This window comes from Ambystoma mexicanum, chromosome 1p, assembly GCF_040938575.1.
Source record: "Ambystoma mexicanum isolate Mex_15411 chromosome 1p, UKY_AmexF1_1, whole genome shotgun sequence".
Taxonomy (NCBI): Eukaryota; Metazoa; Chordata; class Amphibia; order Caudata; family Ambystomatidae; genus Ambystoma; species Ambystoma mexicanum.
In genome coordinates this window covers 1057691639-1057709323 of record NC_090921.1, presented here as the reverse complement: position 1 = coordinate 1057709323, position 17685 = coordinate 1057691639, and the positions used below count along the sequence as shown (strand labels likewise).

General features: G+C 43.9%; 1 protein-coding gene across 1 annotated transcript in view; it reads right to left on the bottom strand.

Annotated features, from left to right (window-relative positions):
• Positions 1 to 17685, bottom strand: part of LOC138447974 (capping protein, Arp2/3 and myosin-I linker protein 2-like) — a 301863-nt gene that overhangs the window by 161445 nt on the left and 122733 nt on the right. The window contains exon 4 of the mRNA XM_069604500.1: positions 9482 to 9601. Within this exon, the coding sequence (XP_069460601.1) occupies positions 9482 to 9601 (120 nt within the window). The remainder of the gene's footprint in view (positions 1 to 9481; positions 9602 to 17685) is intronic.

The window sequence follows — 17685 nt, the reverse complement described above, 5'->3', positions numbered from 1 at the left end:
ACCCCATTCTAGCATCCCAATTGTATAAGAAACGGCACAGTGAAATTAAAAGATTTGCTTAGTATTACACACTTGTTGTACGTTGGGATTTGATCCCAGTCTGCACTTTAAACACATGACCATATATATATATGCTCGTCGCCATCTGATGTCAGTGTGTGTTAATGTATGGTTTTAAAGGAGCTAAAAATAATGCCCCCTTACATAAAGCTGACTTGAAAGTACAGAAAATCACAATGTAAAACAACCTTACAAAGATATATATCTAACCTGATATTACGATCAAAGAGTGATTATGGCTGTTAGGGCAGTTTTTGTACAACCCTCTGTTGCGGGCACTAGAACCACAAATCCTAATGTGAAGCTAATACACATGATTAGAAAGGTGAGCCAAACCTCTCTTGAGGTGGGGAATATGACGCAGATGTGCATCACCCTAAGGTGCCTGTCCCCTTTAATATTTAGTAATCCTGTTGCATGTTTAACTCCAAGAGAAATACTGCAGCTGCCCAGTTTGGCTAATGATAGAATAAAAATGATTTGGAGAAACGGTTGCGCCAAAGGGTATCAAGAAATGTTTATTATAGGTATTGACTAAAAGTCATAAAGAAAGTAGATTAAAAAAAACAGAAAATATAGGTCCTTAAACAAAAACATCCATTGTTATTCTGACCAATTATCAAAATTATATTGCAAAAATACTTGGTTAACTGTAACTTTGTCAGTTTGAATTTTCTGAATATTGTTGTTGTTGTCCTTGATTCCCTAATTAGTTGTTGCTGTTGATTGTGCAACTTGTTCTATGTCTTAGTCCGTTTGAGGCATTATATATAGACATTGTAGCTGCTTTGCCTCTGTAATATATAGCGAAAATATACCTTCCTCTACATGTGTTTCGCCTCTCATAAAAAGCTGATCAGGAGGCGAGGGTGCAACGCGGGAGATACCGGCATGCTATAGCCAGCCCAAACACCATTGCAGAGTACTTGAAAAGTACCGTAATATAAGACAGAAATCACAGATCTCATCAAGATCCATAATTCATTGAAGCACATCGATTTAAGATCTAAGAGTAATTCCTCCTCACGTGGGATGAAACACGTGGTGAGGAAGATTTACTAAAGAGGTCTTTGAGAAATAATGTAACCTGAGCATTTCGGTGCAAATGAAATGAGGGCATTCTCTGTGCTCCTTTCATTTGGGCTGCTTTTTGAGATACAGAGCATCAAAACCGATCCTTGTAGTCATTCTTTCACAGACTTGGAGCTGGCAATTAGTGCACGGCTTCTACCTGGTTTCAATCCTTGAGATAGCTATTCTAGGTCTTTCTGCAGCCATAAGTGGCAGCAACAGGAAGTAACCACATGTCCTGGATGGTGGGAAAGTGAGGACAGAAACTAAAGGGCTTTGTGGAAGGCGTTAAGCACAAGGTCTCGGGAAGCATCCACCTTGCCCAAAACCAGTGTGACCTCCTCCCACCTCACTCAGAAACTAGGATATCATGGCCACTGCCCATATACCGGGGGAAAAGTAAAATAAATTGTCCTTGCAGACTCCTTATGCAGCAAAGGAAAATTGCCAAGGCATACCATTTAGCCCACCAAATGGGCACATCATCCTTTGCTCTTTTCTGTTAGGAGAGAACCATGGCTCGTAGGGGATAGAGTAATGAGCAAGTTAAGGGATACTTTAGCTTGTGCAATGAACAATATGAATGATAAATATTTGCATTATTTGTTGAGCAAACACTGTGGTTTAATATACTTTATATAAAATGGGCTTTTTCTGTAGTGCCCATTTAGCAGAATCCCTTCAAAGTGATCCCAATTGTGGCAGTCAAAGGAAATATGATCCATTTAAATAGAGTGATATGTCCAGGATTGCACAGATGGGTCAAGTATGGAGGCCAGGTTTTCTGGTTGCACAATTTGCAATTTTGCAGGTTTCAGGCCACACATGCTCCAACTGCATCTTTAGATTTACACCTCTATGCAACTCCTAGAAAGAGGCCAAGTACTCGGTGAAAGTAGATGTTTGCATGCAGTTCTTGTAAACTGTCACTGAGTGGTATGTCACTGTACTTTACTGTGTGGATAGCTAACCGAGGATGAGGTGATGCTTGGCTGAGCTCGAGGTTGGCTCTTGTTTTACAGCGGCATTCAATCCGAACCAGAGCTGGGTATTTGGTTCTACCCAGGCTCAAGCCGGCCCTGGCTCCCAGACCTCCACGTAGCTCTTTCAGAGGTACCAACCTGATATGAAATCTCACTTTTAGGCCGGGCCTACGTTTGTGGCATGCTACTGCCAAAGGGGGCTGTTGGTTCTGCACCCTGAAGAAGGTGCTGGTGCCAGAGTGGCACCCCTTGCTGACTTCATGTGCCTAGCGCTGCTGGCTCTGCCTCACACAGCATGTGCCAACAAGCAAGACCATACTACTGTCTATGGAACATATAACTGTGAGGGCATGGAGTCTGTGTGGTACTCCCATATGTCAGGGTGAGAGCACCATTCTGGTCAGTGCTTCACTGCAGTTGCAAGAGCGGAGAGCCAGAAGAGATGGTAAAGGGGAGCCTGTTACACTGTATCGGGTACCGTGTCACAGAGCCAGAAATAGAAAGATACATGATCTGACTATAGGAGCGTGCTCCTCCCATTTGTGATAAGACTATAAATGCAGAATCCCTAATGATACATTAAATGCAACAGCTGAACTGGGAGTTAGCAACTCATGTCATATCTGCGGCCTACAACAAGAATATAAATGTCTATTGAAATTTAAAAAACATGAATTTGTACACAAACAGTGAGATACCCTTGCCCACGTGGTTAGCATCCACGTCGTAAAAGGGTTTGAGGAACTTTCTACAAATTTTAGTGGTGCTTTTTCACCTGTGGGGTAGAGCGTGTATTTTGAAAATATATTGTTTGATTCATCTTCCCAGAATACCTCCATATTACCCTGTTATGATAGACTTACACCCTCTTATAACGAGGTTCTGCTAAGTAGTCAAGATTCAGGCACCCTTGTTTGGTTTCCAGAATGGTGGGTTGCAGTGCTTCAGCAGTTCTTTAAGGTTTTAGTAATTTCAGGTTCTATCCCAAAATCCTGCCAGTTTAGTGTGTCCCTATTTTCAAAAAAGGATCTATGGCTGATCACCACCGTAATCGGCCTATATCTTCATTGGATGGCACAGGGAAGGCTTTCTCCAAATGCCTTCTTACTGGGCTTATTGAGAAGGCAGCCAAAACTAACTTCAATCCTATGATGTTAGCTGGCTTTCATGAAGGATTCAGTACTGCTGACCACTGCCTTCTACTGGATATTATTATCAGGAAATATACAGTTATTTGTAGGTGGCCGTGAGTAGATAGCCCTCCTTGATTTAGCCAAAGCATTTGGCTCTATTGACAGAAAGTGCCAGTGGGCCACATCAGCCCTGCTTGGGGTTGCTGGGAGACGTTAATGTTAATGTTAGAGGACATTTGTACCGCGCACTATCACCACCGAAGTGGTCCCCTGGTGCTCTGGCGGCTCTGAAAAAGGGGAGGAGAGGGGGTGGGTTAGTGGGAATAAGCTCGAAAAGTGCAAGAGAGGAGTGATGTGCTGTTGGCAGCCTCAGCCCGGTGGGTCCGTTGGCTGGGCTTGGGGTGTTTTACGGCCCATAGTCGTCATGTGCTGTTGTGCAAGTCTATGTGTGGTTTGTTTTGTTGTTGCATTGTTGTGAAGTTTGTGCGGATTGCTGCATTTTAGGCCTGCCGTTGTGTTTGGTTAGAGTTTCAGAGGTGTATGCAGAGGGATGGAATTGTTGGTTGGTTAGTTGGCATTACTGTCCATTGCAATCATTGGATTCCATCTAGGTGCGGTACATGCTGCCATTTACATTTCTATCGAAATGCAACGCAAGCTAAAGTTTAAAGTCTAAGTGTGGTGCATGTTAAGAATAACATTTCTATCTAGGTGCAGCGCAAGCTAAAGTTCAGAATTCCATACGAGTGTGGCACATGCTAACAATCACACTTCCATCCGGATGCGACGCACGCTAGTGTTCAGAATTCTAAGTGTGGTGAAATTGTTAAAGATGATCCAAGAAATAAATACAGGCACATCGGATACAGCGTCTCAGTAACAACATTAAAAAATCCTCCAAAATCCTTCTACTAGGAGACCTAAGGATAAATCCGCCACAACCTTAGCAAAAGAACTCACAGACCTAGGATTCTCCAAGGAGTACTCACCGCCATTCACTCCAAAGGCCGCACCCTTGACTGGGTCATGGATCACAACTGTGCATCCAACATTATCTCAAACACTGCCTATCCCTGGACGGACCACACGTGCATCGAATTCCTTATCCCCACCAACCCCAGACCCAAGACTCTCACCCACGCGCCACCTGCAATAACAAGAAGCTCTAAAAAACGTAATGCAGACAACTTGCGACCCTACCTCAAAAACCCCTGCCTAGCACCACCTTTCTCTCAGGACCCAAATATACTATCAGCATTCTTTAATGATATTCTAACCAATGTCATAAACTATAGCCCCACTTGAAAGCAAGAAAGAAAAAAAATCATTTCACTGTAACACTTGGTTCAAACACTCCGATCACAAAAGCGTCAATCACTAAAAAACTGGCAAATGGACTCTAGCGACCTAAATAAGAGCCTTTTCAAACAGATAGCCCTCCAATATATAAAAAAGCCATCTTGGTAGCAAAATCCAACTCTTACAATGAGAGGATCTCAAAGGCCAACTCCAAAGCTAAGCAATTATCTTTAATTAACTAGTCACACCCCCGGCTACCACAGATGAGATAATTAAAGACAAAGCTTCCTCTGCCATGCTCAACAAAACAAAACTCCTCCAAAATAAAATCCAAAACCACTGCAAAACCCTCCCAAACCAAAAAGCTAACCCCCAACACAAAACAAGGGTAGTAACCTCATACGCTCAATTCGCTTTCAGAGACATCACTGTACCCGAGGTCTTGGATCTCACCAAAAACCTCAAACCATCTCTCTGCAAAGCAGACATCTGCCCTCCCAAAATCATCAAGGAATGTGCTAATGACTTAGCACCCTTGATTACTGCCTTCATTAACGCATCATTCCAAACAGGAACTGTCCCAAACAATCTCAAGGAAGCCTGGGTGCGGCCACTTCTAAAAAAGGCCATACTTGACCCAGCGCAACCCAACAACTACAGACCGATAACAACAGTCCTGTTCCTGGATAAAGCAGCTCATAACCAGATCCAATCATACATAGAAGCTAATTCCATACTGGGCAAAAGGCAATCTGGCTTCCATGTCGGGCATGGAACAGAATCCGCCCTATTAGACCTAAAAAATCAAATCTCACAGATCATGGACAAAGGCAAACCTGCCCTGCTCCTCCTTCTCGATCTATCAGCAGCCTTTGACCTGGTAAATCACCAAACATTTACCACCCACCTCACTCATGCAGCCCATTTCTCTAAACAAGCAGCATCCTGGAACACATCCTTCCTCGAAGGAAGAGCTATGAAGGTCTTCTCCGACATAGCAAACGCAGATCCTGCCACGATAAACTGCGGTGTCCCCCAAGGATCATGCACAGCTCCCACCCTCTATAACCTCTTCACAAACCCCCTCTTCGACCTACTTGACTCTATGGGTGTTGCATACACCAATTATGCGGACGACACTCAAGTACTTATACCTCTATCTGGACTCTATCACCAATACGCCATGACTCTACACAACATCTATGCTACTATCCAAGCATGGATGGCAATTAACGGCCTCGGTCTTAACAGGGAGAAGACTGAAATTCACATCCTTGGTCAGAAAAACACAATAACCAAGCTAAGCCCCCAATACGCCAACTTCAACATAGACAACTCAACCATCTCTGTATCGTCCTCCGTCAAGACTCTACGTGTTCACATTGACACAAACCTATCGATAAACAAACAAGTCAGCGCCATAGCCTCTGCATCAGCCTTCAGCACCAAACTCATCAATGCCATTAAACCCTACCTCTCTGCTCCCAACCGCCTGGCCATAGCCAGAGCAACTATAGGCGCTAAACTCGATTATTGAACGCTCTTCTAGCTGGCACCTCCTCCAAGAACATGCACAGACTGCAAACCACACAAAACAATGCCCTAAAAGCCACTATGAGCATCCCGAGAAGAGACCATATATCCCATGCCAGACGTGCAGCACGTTGGCTACAGGTCAAAGACCGCATCACTCTGAAAATCCTCACCATCACACACAGATACATCAACAACACTGCTCCCACATATCTATCTGAAGCAATATCAAGAACCACCTCCACTCGCCCCACCAGAGTTCAGTACTCCAACCAGCTACACATACAACGCATCAAGAGAGCTACAGCTGGAGGGCTAGGCTTCTCTTACATTGCACCGAAACTATGGAACGCACTCCCTGCCACCCTTAGAGCTGAAACTTCCGTCTCTGTCTTCCACAACCTCAATGCCACTTTCCTAAACTAGCACTGCGACTTCCTACTCTATTCCTGTCATGTATATTGTAATATAAACACAAATGTAATATAACTATATTCTAACCTATATATATATATTGTTTCCCTGCTGAAACTGCTCATTATGTAACAAATGCATGACTCATTACTCTGTAACTAAGTATTGTCTTATAACAAGTGCCACGGTGTCCTCGGGCTGTTGTGCGCTACATAAATACGAATAAAACAAACAAAACAAACAGTGTGGGGCATTCATGATGGTGGCTATTCTAGTAGACGCCTTACTAACAGAAAGGGCTACTCAGGTGTGTCCTCTTTCCACCCCTCTTCTGTTATTGGCAGTTTTGTATGCAAGTACAATCCTAAATTAGCCCCCATTACTTTCCATCCACCTTCTTTCAATGGCTGTCTGTACTCTGAATTGCTTTATGTAGATGCCACTACATAAATAATCTGTATATTACTTATGTAGATTTGACACCTGGTACATTTAGCAAGGGGATATTACTTTATTTTTGACTCTTCAGGGTCTATTCAGATTGGAAAGTAGATTAGGCATGGTCGCAGCTAGGTAAGAGTTTGTACAATGGAAGAGCAAGTTTGTACTAAGGTATCGATAAGAGAGAACTCAACAACATTTCTGGAAAGAACTATTTACCGAAAATGACCTTTGATATACGTGGAAGTGTTTGTGCCAAGGGTAATGTCATGAGCATGAATAATCTCAAGAAACATTGAACTAGGTTTTTTTTAATGGTGAGTCTGCCCACACGTTTGTGATTGAGGGTGCATTACTCTTCGCTTGGCGCCCAGCTATGAAACACATTTAGAGATAGATCCCTACCAGCTTTCCCATCTCTCTCACTTGAACAATAGCAACGTTTGTCTCGTGCTGGAGGTAAAATTCAGGGGGTCACGTGCAGGTGACCCCTTTAGCTCACCATAAGGACACATAACGCCCCTGGTGCACTGTGAGAGATTTCACCATTGTGTAAACGTGATTGTTGAACACCTTGCATCAGTGATGAGTTGCTGTGAGGATTGTGCTCTCAGCTGCCACGCCTAAGCAGTCAAAGACTGGGGATGCAGGAGTCTATAAATTCACCTTTTTCATCTTTCCTTAATGAAACTGCAAAGTGCTGCACTACACACTGTGAAGGCATCATGAAGTAAGGCAGACAACACATTAAACTTTCTTAGTAAATGCTTTACTTTCCTTAAATGTCACAATGGAGTAAGGCCTAACTTGCTCTATGCTAAGGTGCAATTTCTCTACCTAAAGAAAACTAAGGATAGTCTGTGTCAGTACTTTTAAGTCAAAGGTCTGTCTGTGTCTACAAACTATACCTGCCCTCACAACTAGTGTAGGTATATCAGCAGCAAAATAAATAGTGTTAAAAAATTAAGTTCTGAGCTTCTTCCAGCTCCTGGCTTATATTCAGCTTCCCCTTCCCCAAGCTCAGAACCGTTCCAAAAGGTCTCAGTGTCCCTTCCGCAAAAGGTCAACCCAATTCACAAAGTCTCAGGGTTACCGTCCCCAAGAGTACAAATCTTTCTGCTTGCAAAAATGACAGTACCAATTCAGATCTTCTCGTTTTCGAAAACAATACACCAAATTCCAAACCTTCTTGGACCTTCAGGCTTTTCTCTATTGAAGGTCTCAGGGTTTCCTCTCCCAAGAGTTCAAGTCTCCTGCTTTCAAAAAAAAGAAAAAGAACAAATAACTCAAATCTTTGAGCTTTGAAAAGAAAGGCCTTGGGTTTCCCTTCCTCAAGAGTTCATCACAAAGTCTCGGGGGTTCCCTTCCCCTAGAAGTCAGCTCTTCCATCTTCCAAAATCAGTTCACATCTTCTGGCTTTTAAAACAGTACCAGTTAAAATCCTTGGTCATCCAGGCTTTTCAATAGTTCACATAGATTGCTCTATTTCTGCATTTATCATTCACTTCAGCCACTGTTGCAAAATACAAGCTTCTTTACATTTGTTTTCCTTGGCTCTTTCCAAGTAAGGGATCACTCGGTCTAGGCACAGTTGTCAGACCACACAGTCCACCCATCACAGGTCACGCAACCGATAACCCTAGGCACATTGTTATGCTTCTGTATTCTTCAGGTTTTTCACCAACACCGGTTTTCTCTCTGAACCTGTAGTTCCTTGGGCTCCTGTATCTTTGGCCAACAATTATTTCAGATTCTCCTTGGCAGTCTTTTGGCTTTAACACAGCTTGTATCTCAAACAACTCACTCTGTGGTGTTTAACCCTTTTCACCACCTTGCTTTCACTTTATAAGTGCTCATCACTTGATTTTCTTTTGCGCAGTATTGAAATATACTCATCATATCTTTGTTAGTTCGGTATTCAATAATGCTTATTGCAACTCTCAAAAGTACTTGCAATACTTTATGTCTTGTTCGGTATTCAAAAACACTTGGTTTGGCCTTCCATAGCAATTGTAATCGTTTTGAGTTCATTCGGCATTCAGACATGCTCATTTCCAGCATGGAAAAGCAATGGCCTTTCCCTGGCCACCTGAGCAGAGGATTCTGGGGGGAAAATGAGGATGCCCTCAGGTTCCTCAAAACACGCACACACACACGCACACTTCTTGCTGGCTGACGTTTCCTCAATTCAGCCAGCCTGTGTTTACATTCAAAATTCTTATTCCCTATCCCGCTATGTATATTCATTTTCCCATATTAGTGCTCCAGTTGTTCCAACTCATATTTCTGAAAAGGTAACAGGCTTCTTTGGATGCACAATTCTGGACATCACAGTGGCACATTTGGCTTGGCAAGGCAAACAGGTAATTGAGATGAAGTAGAAAGATAGACCTCTTTTGTGCTGACAAGCAGGGGGACAACAGTGTAAGGAGATGGTGGGCAAGGAACACCAGTAGAATGCAGAATAAAGATTAATATGGAGAGTAGATGTAAGGAGAGGGGAGGAAAGGAGAGCTATAGCAGGGGAACAGTTTAACTTACGCTCACCTGCTTTTTCTTTGTCTCTGATGAAAGGACTCGGGTGACTCCAATCCTATGCAGCATGACATGGACCCGCTGCTCGAATGTGTGATATATTTCTCCATCTCCTTTTTCAGAATGCCTTTTCTGAAAAAAAAAAAAAAAAGAAAACATGAGATACTAGTATCCGTTTGTAGAAAGTATGACCATGTTGCAACTGCTTGTTCTTAATTTACGTCTCCCTAATGCTCTGTAAGAAAGAGCATAAGGCATCTTGACATACTGTAGCTAAAATATACCCACTAAAAGAGAGGACTGTGAGGAACAACCCCCTTTAAGTAAGTAAGGCACTACATTAAGGATCTGTGTAATTACACCATCAATATGTTTACCTTTGCTCAGAACACCTATCTTAGTGCTTGGCCACTTTTATACATTGTTTTTCTAGCATAGCAGAGCAAGTCTGACGGGCAGTATTTAGAGTTACTGAACTCTAATTCTTGCTTTTCTCCTAAATAAGATTGGTCCTGGAGGGGTGACCTGGACCACACCACTGGAAATCTGTGTCAGATGCTGAATGATGGCAGGCAGGGAGACAAGTGCTCGCAAAGACACTTAGCATGTCTTCCAGTTGGAGATAGAAACTCCTGCTGTTGCTCCCACAGAACCTGCCTTCCTTGGACTTACATATATACATATATAACCCGGCCCGCGGTAGCAGCCGGATAGTTATGGTTAAGTTGCTCGTCTCATAGGAAGAGCACTAAGGGAGGAATTTGCATAAAACTTTGCAAAAAAAGTATATGGGCTGCTCTGAATTTTGCTGAGAAGTTGGGAGAGGTTTTCGTGAGGGGGGACAAAGTTATTGGGGGGGTCCCAAAAAAAAATTTTTCTCCATAGACTGAATGTGCAAAAACTTTGTGCACGCCTACAGGCCAAACTGCTGGATGGATTTTCACCAAATTTGCGGCAGCTTGGTTCCGATAGCGTGCTTTTCTAATCTTGGTGGAAATCCATCCAGTACTTGTTTTAGAAACAACTGAAATGTACATCTAAAAAAAATAGTGATATCTGGCTCCGCTCCGCGGTCCTATTTCCCTGTTCGCTCCGTGGTCAAAAGTCTCGTTGGCCTGGAGTGTGGCGTGATGTCGGCAAACATTGGACATGCCCGGTGGTTGGCTGGAGGGAAGCGTGATATGCATCACCATTTTGGGAAACGCTACTGTGTTGTATCAGAGGCTAGTGCAGCACCAAAAGGATCTGGAAAACATGTTTTGCAGCATCTGGTAGGTGGAAGAGGGGATGTTAAGGGCGAGGGAGTGAAAAGCGGGTCATATGACATTATTTTTGTTTAGGTGGAAGAAGAAGGTGGTGTGCAAGCGGTGTCCGCGAGTACTGCAGCAATTCGCGGGTAGCTCCTGAGGCGAGTAACTTCTGTGGTGACTGCAGGGAGGCTCCATTGGGGGTGGGGAGCGCATTACAGATGTTATGAAGATATTCCCATTGCATTGTGGGGTTGGGTAGGGGTGCCAGTGGCTGTGTTAAGTTTGTGGGTTGGGGTAAATGGCCACATGTTCCCATGCATGGCTGCATTGCATTACGGTGGTTGTGGCCAATGCCTAGCCTCTTGGGTGCATGGTCGGAGGCCGTAGGCCTCTGAATGCACCCAAGAGGTTAGCCCTTGGCCACAACCACCACACTGCAATACAGCCATACATGGGAAAAGTGTGATACTGGCATGTGCATTGCACAAATATGTATCCGGCATGCATTTTCTTTTTCGTTCACTCATTTGGGTAAGTTAGTATAACCATATGTTGCTCCATCACACACCCTTTTAAATATGTTTGGGCCTCATCACGACTTTGGCAGTAAATACGGCGGTCGCGCTATTACCGCCGGATTTAAGGGTCCGCCAAATCAGGACTTCGGCGGATTTCGCCCAAGCTCTTGGCTGGGGGGAAATCCAAATGAAAATTTGCGCTATTACCGCCGGCGGGAAACCCGCCGGTGGTAAAGAGCGCGAACTTTCCCCATTGAGCCCAATGGGGAATGGGGCATTCCCGAATGGGCTCAATGGGGAATGGTGAATTACATTACCGCCGAACTCGTGATCCGGCGCTATTAGCGCCGAGGAGTTCGGCGGTAGGGCCAATATCGCTGGCGGTAATACCGCCGGCGTTACCGCCAAAGTCGTGATCAGGCCCCATGTCTCGTAGGGTAGTTACCTTCACAGACTGGTTGTGGAGGACATTGTAGACTTCTTAGAGCACCAGAGGTGAGCTGAAATGCATGCACTTCCATATGTTGTACTTCATTGCCTGTGTTGGCGATTACAGAGTGATATGCTACCATTTGCCTTTGCAATGGTTTGCCCCTGATCACACCCTTTGCTTAGCGAGTGCAGTAAGATATTGCGACATGAAAGGATTTCCTTAGCATCACACACTTACAATATGGACAATGAACGCAGCTACTCCCATATTCTTGATTCTGGAGTTCCTCCAAAGGCGACTACCTTCTGTGGTGAGTGTAGGCAGGCTCCATTGGGGATGGAGAGTGGATTGCAAATGATATGAGGATATTTAGTTAGAAGAGGTACAATAGTATGTGAATGGAAGTGGGTAGGGGCGCTGGAGGCTGTAGTATGTTTGTGGGCTCTGGTAACTGGCTAGATGTTTGTATTCAACTAAGGAAGTGGGTTCATCCATGGATAAGGTGCAGGATTTAGCACAATAAGATGTGCTATACAATAAAAAAGAAAGAACCCAAACCTCATTGGGCCACATCTTTAAATGTTCTATTCAGAGTAAACACATAAAATCCTGTATACATAAACATTGGCACATGTTGACATGTGACACAAGAGTAGAGAACCTATTTCGTGAATTGCCAATATTCGCTTACATCGCTCAAATTTGGGAGACTAGTTAGTCAGAAGTGATACTCTAAAGAAACAAAGAATTGCAAGTTGGGTACCTTCCTGTGCATTCACTGCACTAACCACAGTTTCATCACAAAGGAGAACATTGTATTTCATCTGAGATCAGGGGAGAAAATACCTTTGCATGATTTTGAAACATGTGATGCATCTAATGTTATCTATGCAATACGGTGCCCTTGCAGCATTTATCATGTGGGACAATCCACTCGACATTGTAAACTTTGCTTGAACTAATATAGGTCAAACATTCGGACCAACAACCTCAATTCATCAGTGTCAACACATTTCAAGGAACAGCATCAGATTTCGGAAAATCATTTTCAAGTTCTGGAAGTGTCGCTGCCGGAAAAGATTCCTGATAGACAGAAGTGATGCTGTCGCACCAGGTGACATGAATGAGGACTGCAACTTTCTAGGTTATCTATAAATAACTAATTGGAAATATGGACAATGCTCATGTTATTCTTATTTGTGTAAATGTAGCAATATATGGTCTGATACATGTCTTGCTCTTGCCTTAAATGAATATGCTTTGGTAAGCAGATGGGTTTGGTAGTGTGCAATAACTGTGAAAAGAACATGATTCATTTCAAAAGTACATCTACATTTGGTATTTTGCTCTTTTGCTATTTTCTTTTTTATTTTGTCATCTTTTTAATTTTATTTCTTTGAAACTCATTGTTGTCCACCATAACATGGTGCTAGTACCACTTTAGATACATAGGCCCTCATTACGACCCAGGCGGTAAGTTACCGCCTGGGCCGTGACTTTACCACCATGGCGTAAACTACGTTTACGCCATGGTGGTTGGCGGACTTACCGCCCCATTCCGACCTTGGCGGGGCGGTAAGTCCCCAATCCCCATTTACCCTTCCCCATTCCCATTTTTGCCCCATAGGGCATAATGGGAGTGGGGAAGGCGTTAATTACGCCACCGTAAATTACGGTGGCGTAATTAACTCCATGGTCCCTTAGCGCCATGGATTTTAACACCTGCTAAAAGCAGGTGTTAAATCCTCCATGGTGCTAAGGGACCTCGTACTCAGGCGGTAAGGGTCGGCGCTGTTTACGCTGCCGTAAACCCCTTACCGCCTGGGTCGTAATGAGGCCCATAGACAGTTTCGTTTTTTCATTCAGTAATTTTTTCTGTACCGTCAATGCAATGATGTCATGGCGCATTGAACTTGCGCCATTACTTCATTGCGTCCTTACACGCACCGGTCATTTTCCGAGTTTTTTTTTCCCATTTATGAAAAGGAGCAGTTTTACATGCCGATAAGTAACTGCGATTACCATTTACTATACCAGTGGGTACTCCACTTCTTTTTGGTAATTAACAGACTACATTGTCATTGTCAACTATTCCTGTGGATGTGTATTGGCAGTACACCCACACCGCCCAGATACCCGCAGCCTTGATGTTTATTTTCTTAATCACTGTATAAGCGCTGTGAACTCGTGACTTTTTCTGCCATAACTTTGTTCTTTACATTGTCATAGTACTTTTATTAGCCCTATGGCCTAGGGCCTGGGTGTTTGATTTTGTCTCTTCCTCATTGAATTGGTGGTGTGACTATTGATATTGCAGGTGCACGCGCCTGTTCACAGATTTACTTGACATATCAGTGGTTCAGGAACCCCATATATATGTATTCATGAAGATAATTACATTTAATCTCCATACTTTCAGTTGGCACTATCATTATTTCTGGGTGGTATTTATGTTGTCCAAGAACACAGGTATGGTGAACTCTTTTGAGCACAACAATCGTAGGGTGATGTTAATGGTAGATAAGCAGTTCGATTTGTTATTGTTTTACCTTTTTCTGGTCTTTCTTCTCTACTTTCTCTTTTGGACTGCCTTCTTTTCAGATTACGCCTGACACTTTCTAATCTATTTTCGTCTTGAATCTGATATTAAAATTTTGAAAAAAATCTGACCACTCAACCACCTGATTTTTTTCTGAAAATTGGTTGTAACTTTAATGATTTCTACAAGGAGATTTAAACTGAAGTAGCTTTGGTTTACACCATTTTGAGAGCACACAGTCCTCTGGTAACTTTTCAGCTTTTGGGTGTGTGTTCACGTCTTATGGGTTCTAGGTCACTTTTCGAAGGCCACACATAAAAAAGACCGGATTTATTTTGGTCAATTTTGTGCGGCCCTCAAAAACCCAAAAAAGCACATGGCAGAGTTTATTTTTTTCGATTTAGGGGCTTCCACACGCCGAGGCACCCTTTCCTCCTTGCCACCACGCTCCTCCCGCCCCACCAAATACACAAACACTTTTGTTCCCCCTACACTTAACCTCAAACATGCGTTTTCTCACCTGCGCGCGCGCACACACACACACACCCATTATATATATAGAGAGAGAGAGAGAAAGAGACTCTCAACTGACATGCCGCAACGTCCTCCTCTGTGTCTCGCTGTGCCTCGCAGGGGCTGACAGTTCAATTTAGAAAGACCACTCTGTGCATTAACAGCTTTTTTCTAAATCGTTTGTTTCTTTTTTTCACCTAGTACTGTGTTATGAGACATGAACCAAGCACCAAGAGTGGCAGGGAACCAAGAAGGAAGCTGTAAAGGCATTACATAATTTATTCAACAAAGGTAGCAGGCGCCCCTCTCGCGGAAGAACAAGGCATGATAACCTTTTCGGTGGCTAACCACATTGAGAGTTCGCAGCCATCTGCTTTTTGCTCACTGTACCTTTCACAGATGGGAAATATCCATTTGCATATCAGTCTTTGTCCCGCCCACATGGGCAGTCCAGCACTGAAATGCTATGGCAATTCCTCTCTGAACAAGAGTACCATCAGCAACCCCATACACGTGTTTCAGCCTTGTTGGGCATCATCAGTGAGGTGAAGCTGAGCATCTCTAAGCACAGTTTATACCGTGTGGATCAGGGACTGTTGGAGATAATGGAGACGAACATCAGCGCCAGAGCCATTTTCATCTGCTCACACATGCAAGGCAAACGTCTAGCCCAGGATTATAGACCAAACGTTCAAGAAAACAGAAGGCAAGAAAGAAGCAGATCTGTCCACGTTTGGGAGGGATTTTAGAAGTGGCTGCACGGTAGCAGCAGCCCTCCTTTACTTCTGACGACCCTCAAAGCATCCCCACACATCCTGCAGCCCTGTTAAACTCGGCAAGTAATGAACCCAGAGAGTAGAGGCCATTGAAACAGAAGAGAAAAATCTTCGCTATGATTGCTGTGCGCCAACCCTTCCACAAGCCTCTTAAATCATTTGGCTGCTATCTCTAATAGGATAAACAACACAAACAATTGAAAATAAGATCTTTAAGGAACAGTATCCAGCGCATAAGATGCAGAAGAGCTGGCCAGAGGGGGGGAATGGAAATGGGAACGGTTCAAGATTTGAAAGAGTGGATTTCCAGCATTCCTCACAAGAATGCCAAAATGAGCCCAAGAACCACCACTCGAAATCTATAGGTAAGCCGACAACAAGGAGTGGAGGTATAGCAGAGCCAACAAGAGTTCAACAAAAGCAATAAGATCCCGGTGTTGGGGGGTAGTTGTAACTGGAGATGTAATTAGACATGTAAAAAACGAGTAAATACAACATTACCGTAAGGGAGACATTCGTCGTTGCGACACGAGGCCTAAAATGTACTGAAGATGGAAACCATCTTGGCTGGTGCAGGTTTAACACAGAAAAGGTACGTGAGACAGATAGTGTATTTGTTTCAATTCTGCTTTGCCAGCACAATTAGTTTGGAGAATGCTTTTACCACCTAATTATGTTGACAGCACATTGTTAAGTTCCTCCTTGCTACAATTGCTAAACAAATTGAAAGCTTAACAGTATTCTCTGTTCACAGTTGCGTGTTTAACTTGCTTAGACCAAGATTTTGACCTTGAATTAACTGGGACTGTCTGGCTTTCATAATATATCACATTGTCTGTGTACACCATCATTTCAATGGGTCTCATTAATTATCAGGGTGGCCCAAGCTCTTTTCTTGCCCCCCTCCAACACTCAACAACACTCTCTCACGCACATCATCACCGGGAGGATCATGGTTACCAACATATCCCACTACTGTCACGTCTCCCTCCTCTTGATTGGCATCTACCATCCACAGTGCCTCCCTGCTGGCAACAATGCTCTTACACAGGCGAGCGTAATGCCCCTTTCCTTTACACCTCCTACATTCCACAGAGGAAGCAGGACAGTCCTTGGAACCCATAATGTGCCCACGCCACCCACATTTTTTACACACATCCCTTGATCTGGGTGCTCCTCTCGTCTCTTTATATCTCCCCCCCTTCGAGTCGTCGCCACTCCGGGGTATGATGGCATGTACATTCTCTCCTTTATCCGACATTTCTCTGACGCTTTTTTTGGACTCCTCAATGGCCCTGGAAATTTCAATTACTTTTTCTAATGGAGGATCTTTTTCTATCCATAACCTCTCTCTGACTCTGGCATCACTCGTCCTCATCATAATTTGATCTCTGATATACTCATCACTTTGACCAGTGAACTTGCAAGTTGCTATCAAAGTACGTAAGGCTGTAATATACGCATCAATACCTTCGCCAGTTCCTTGTGCTCTTGAAAAAAATGCTACCTTTCTAGCACCACATTGTGTCTCTTTCCAAAGCGCACCTCTAATTTCCCGAGGTCTGTCTCATAAGCCAATACCACCTCCTGGGCTGCATCCCCCCCTTCTCCACTCTCAACCCGGGGGGCACACACATTTGAGGCGGGGAGATGTCTGAATACTCTCAGTACTTCTGTACCCAGACAATTCAACAAGGCGGCTTCCTTGTCGTCATCTGTATGCCTGGACCCACCAGCAGCCCTTCGGTATACCTTAAATGTGTCCACCCACAAGTCCCATGCTACTGGAGGTTCTCCAGGGTTGGGAAGGAAGGCAGGAGGAGAGCGTGCATTACTGTGCTGCATGGTTGAAGGCAGCAGGTGTGTACAATGTGAAATGTCTGGGTGCTCTTTGCACACAATGGTAGTTCACTCCTCAATGCTGTGAAGTTTCCACAATTCACTTGCCATTTCAGGTAATCAGTCACCTCTTGCAACGGGGTGTAGAATAAATTCCTAGCAAGGCCACATGAACACTGAGAACTAGCACTACAGCGTGTTACGACTCGACAAGCCTGTAAACTGCTGTCCTTCTCTCCGACCCCGAAAGGGTTAATCTGTTCGTGGCTGATTTAGTTCCGCCCCTCTGGTGACACGAAGCACAAATGAACTAGGAACTCCCTTCAACTAAGACCATGCCTTGGGACC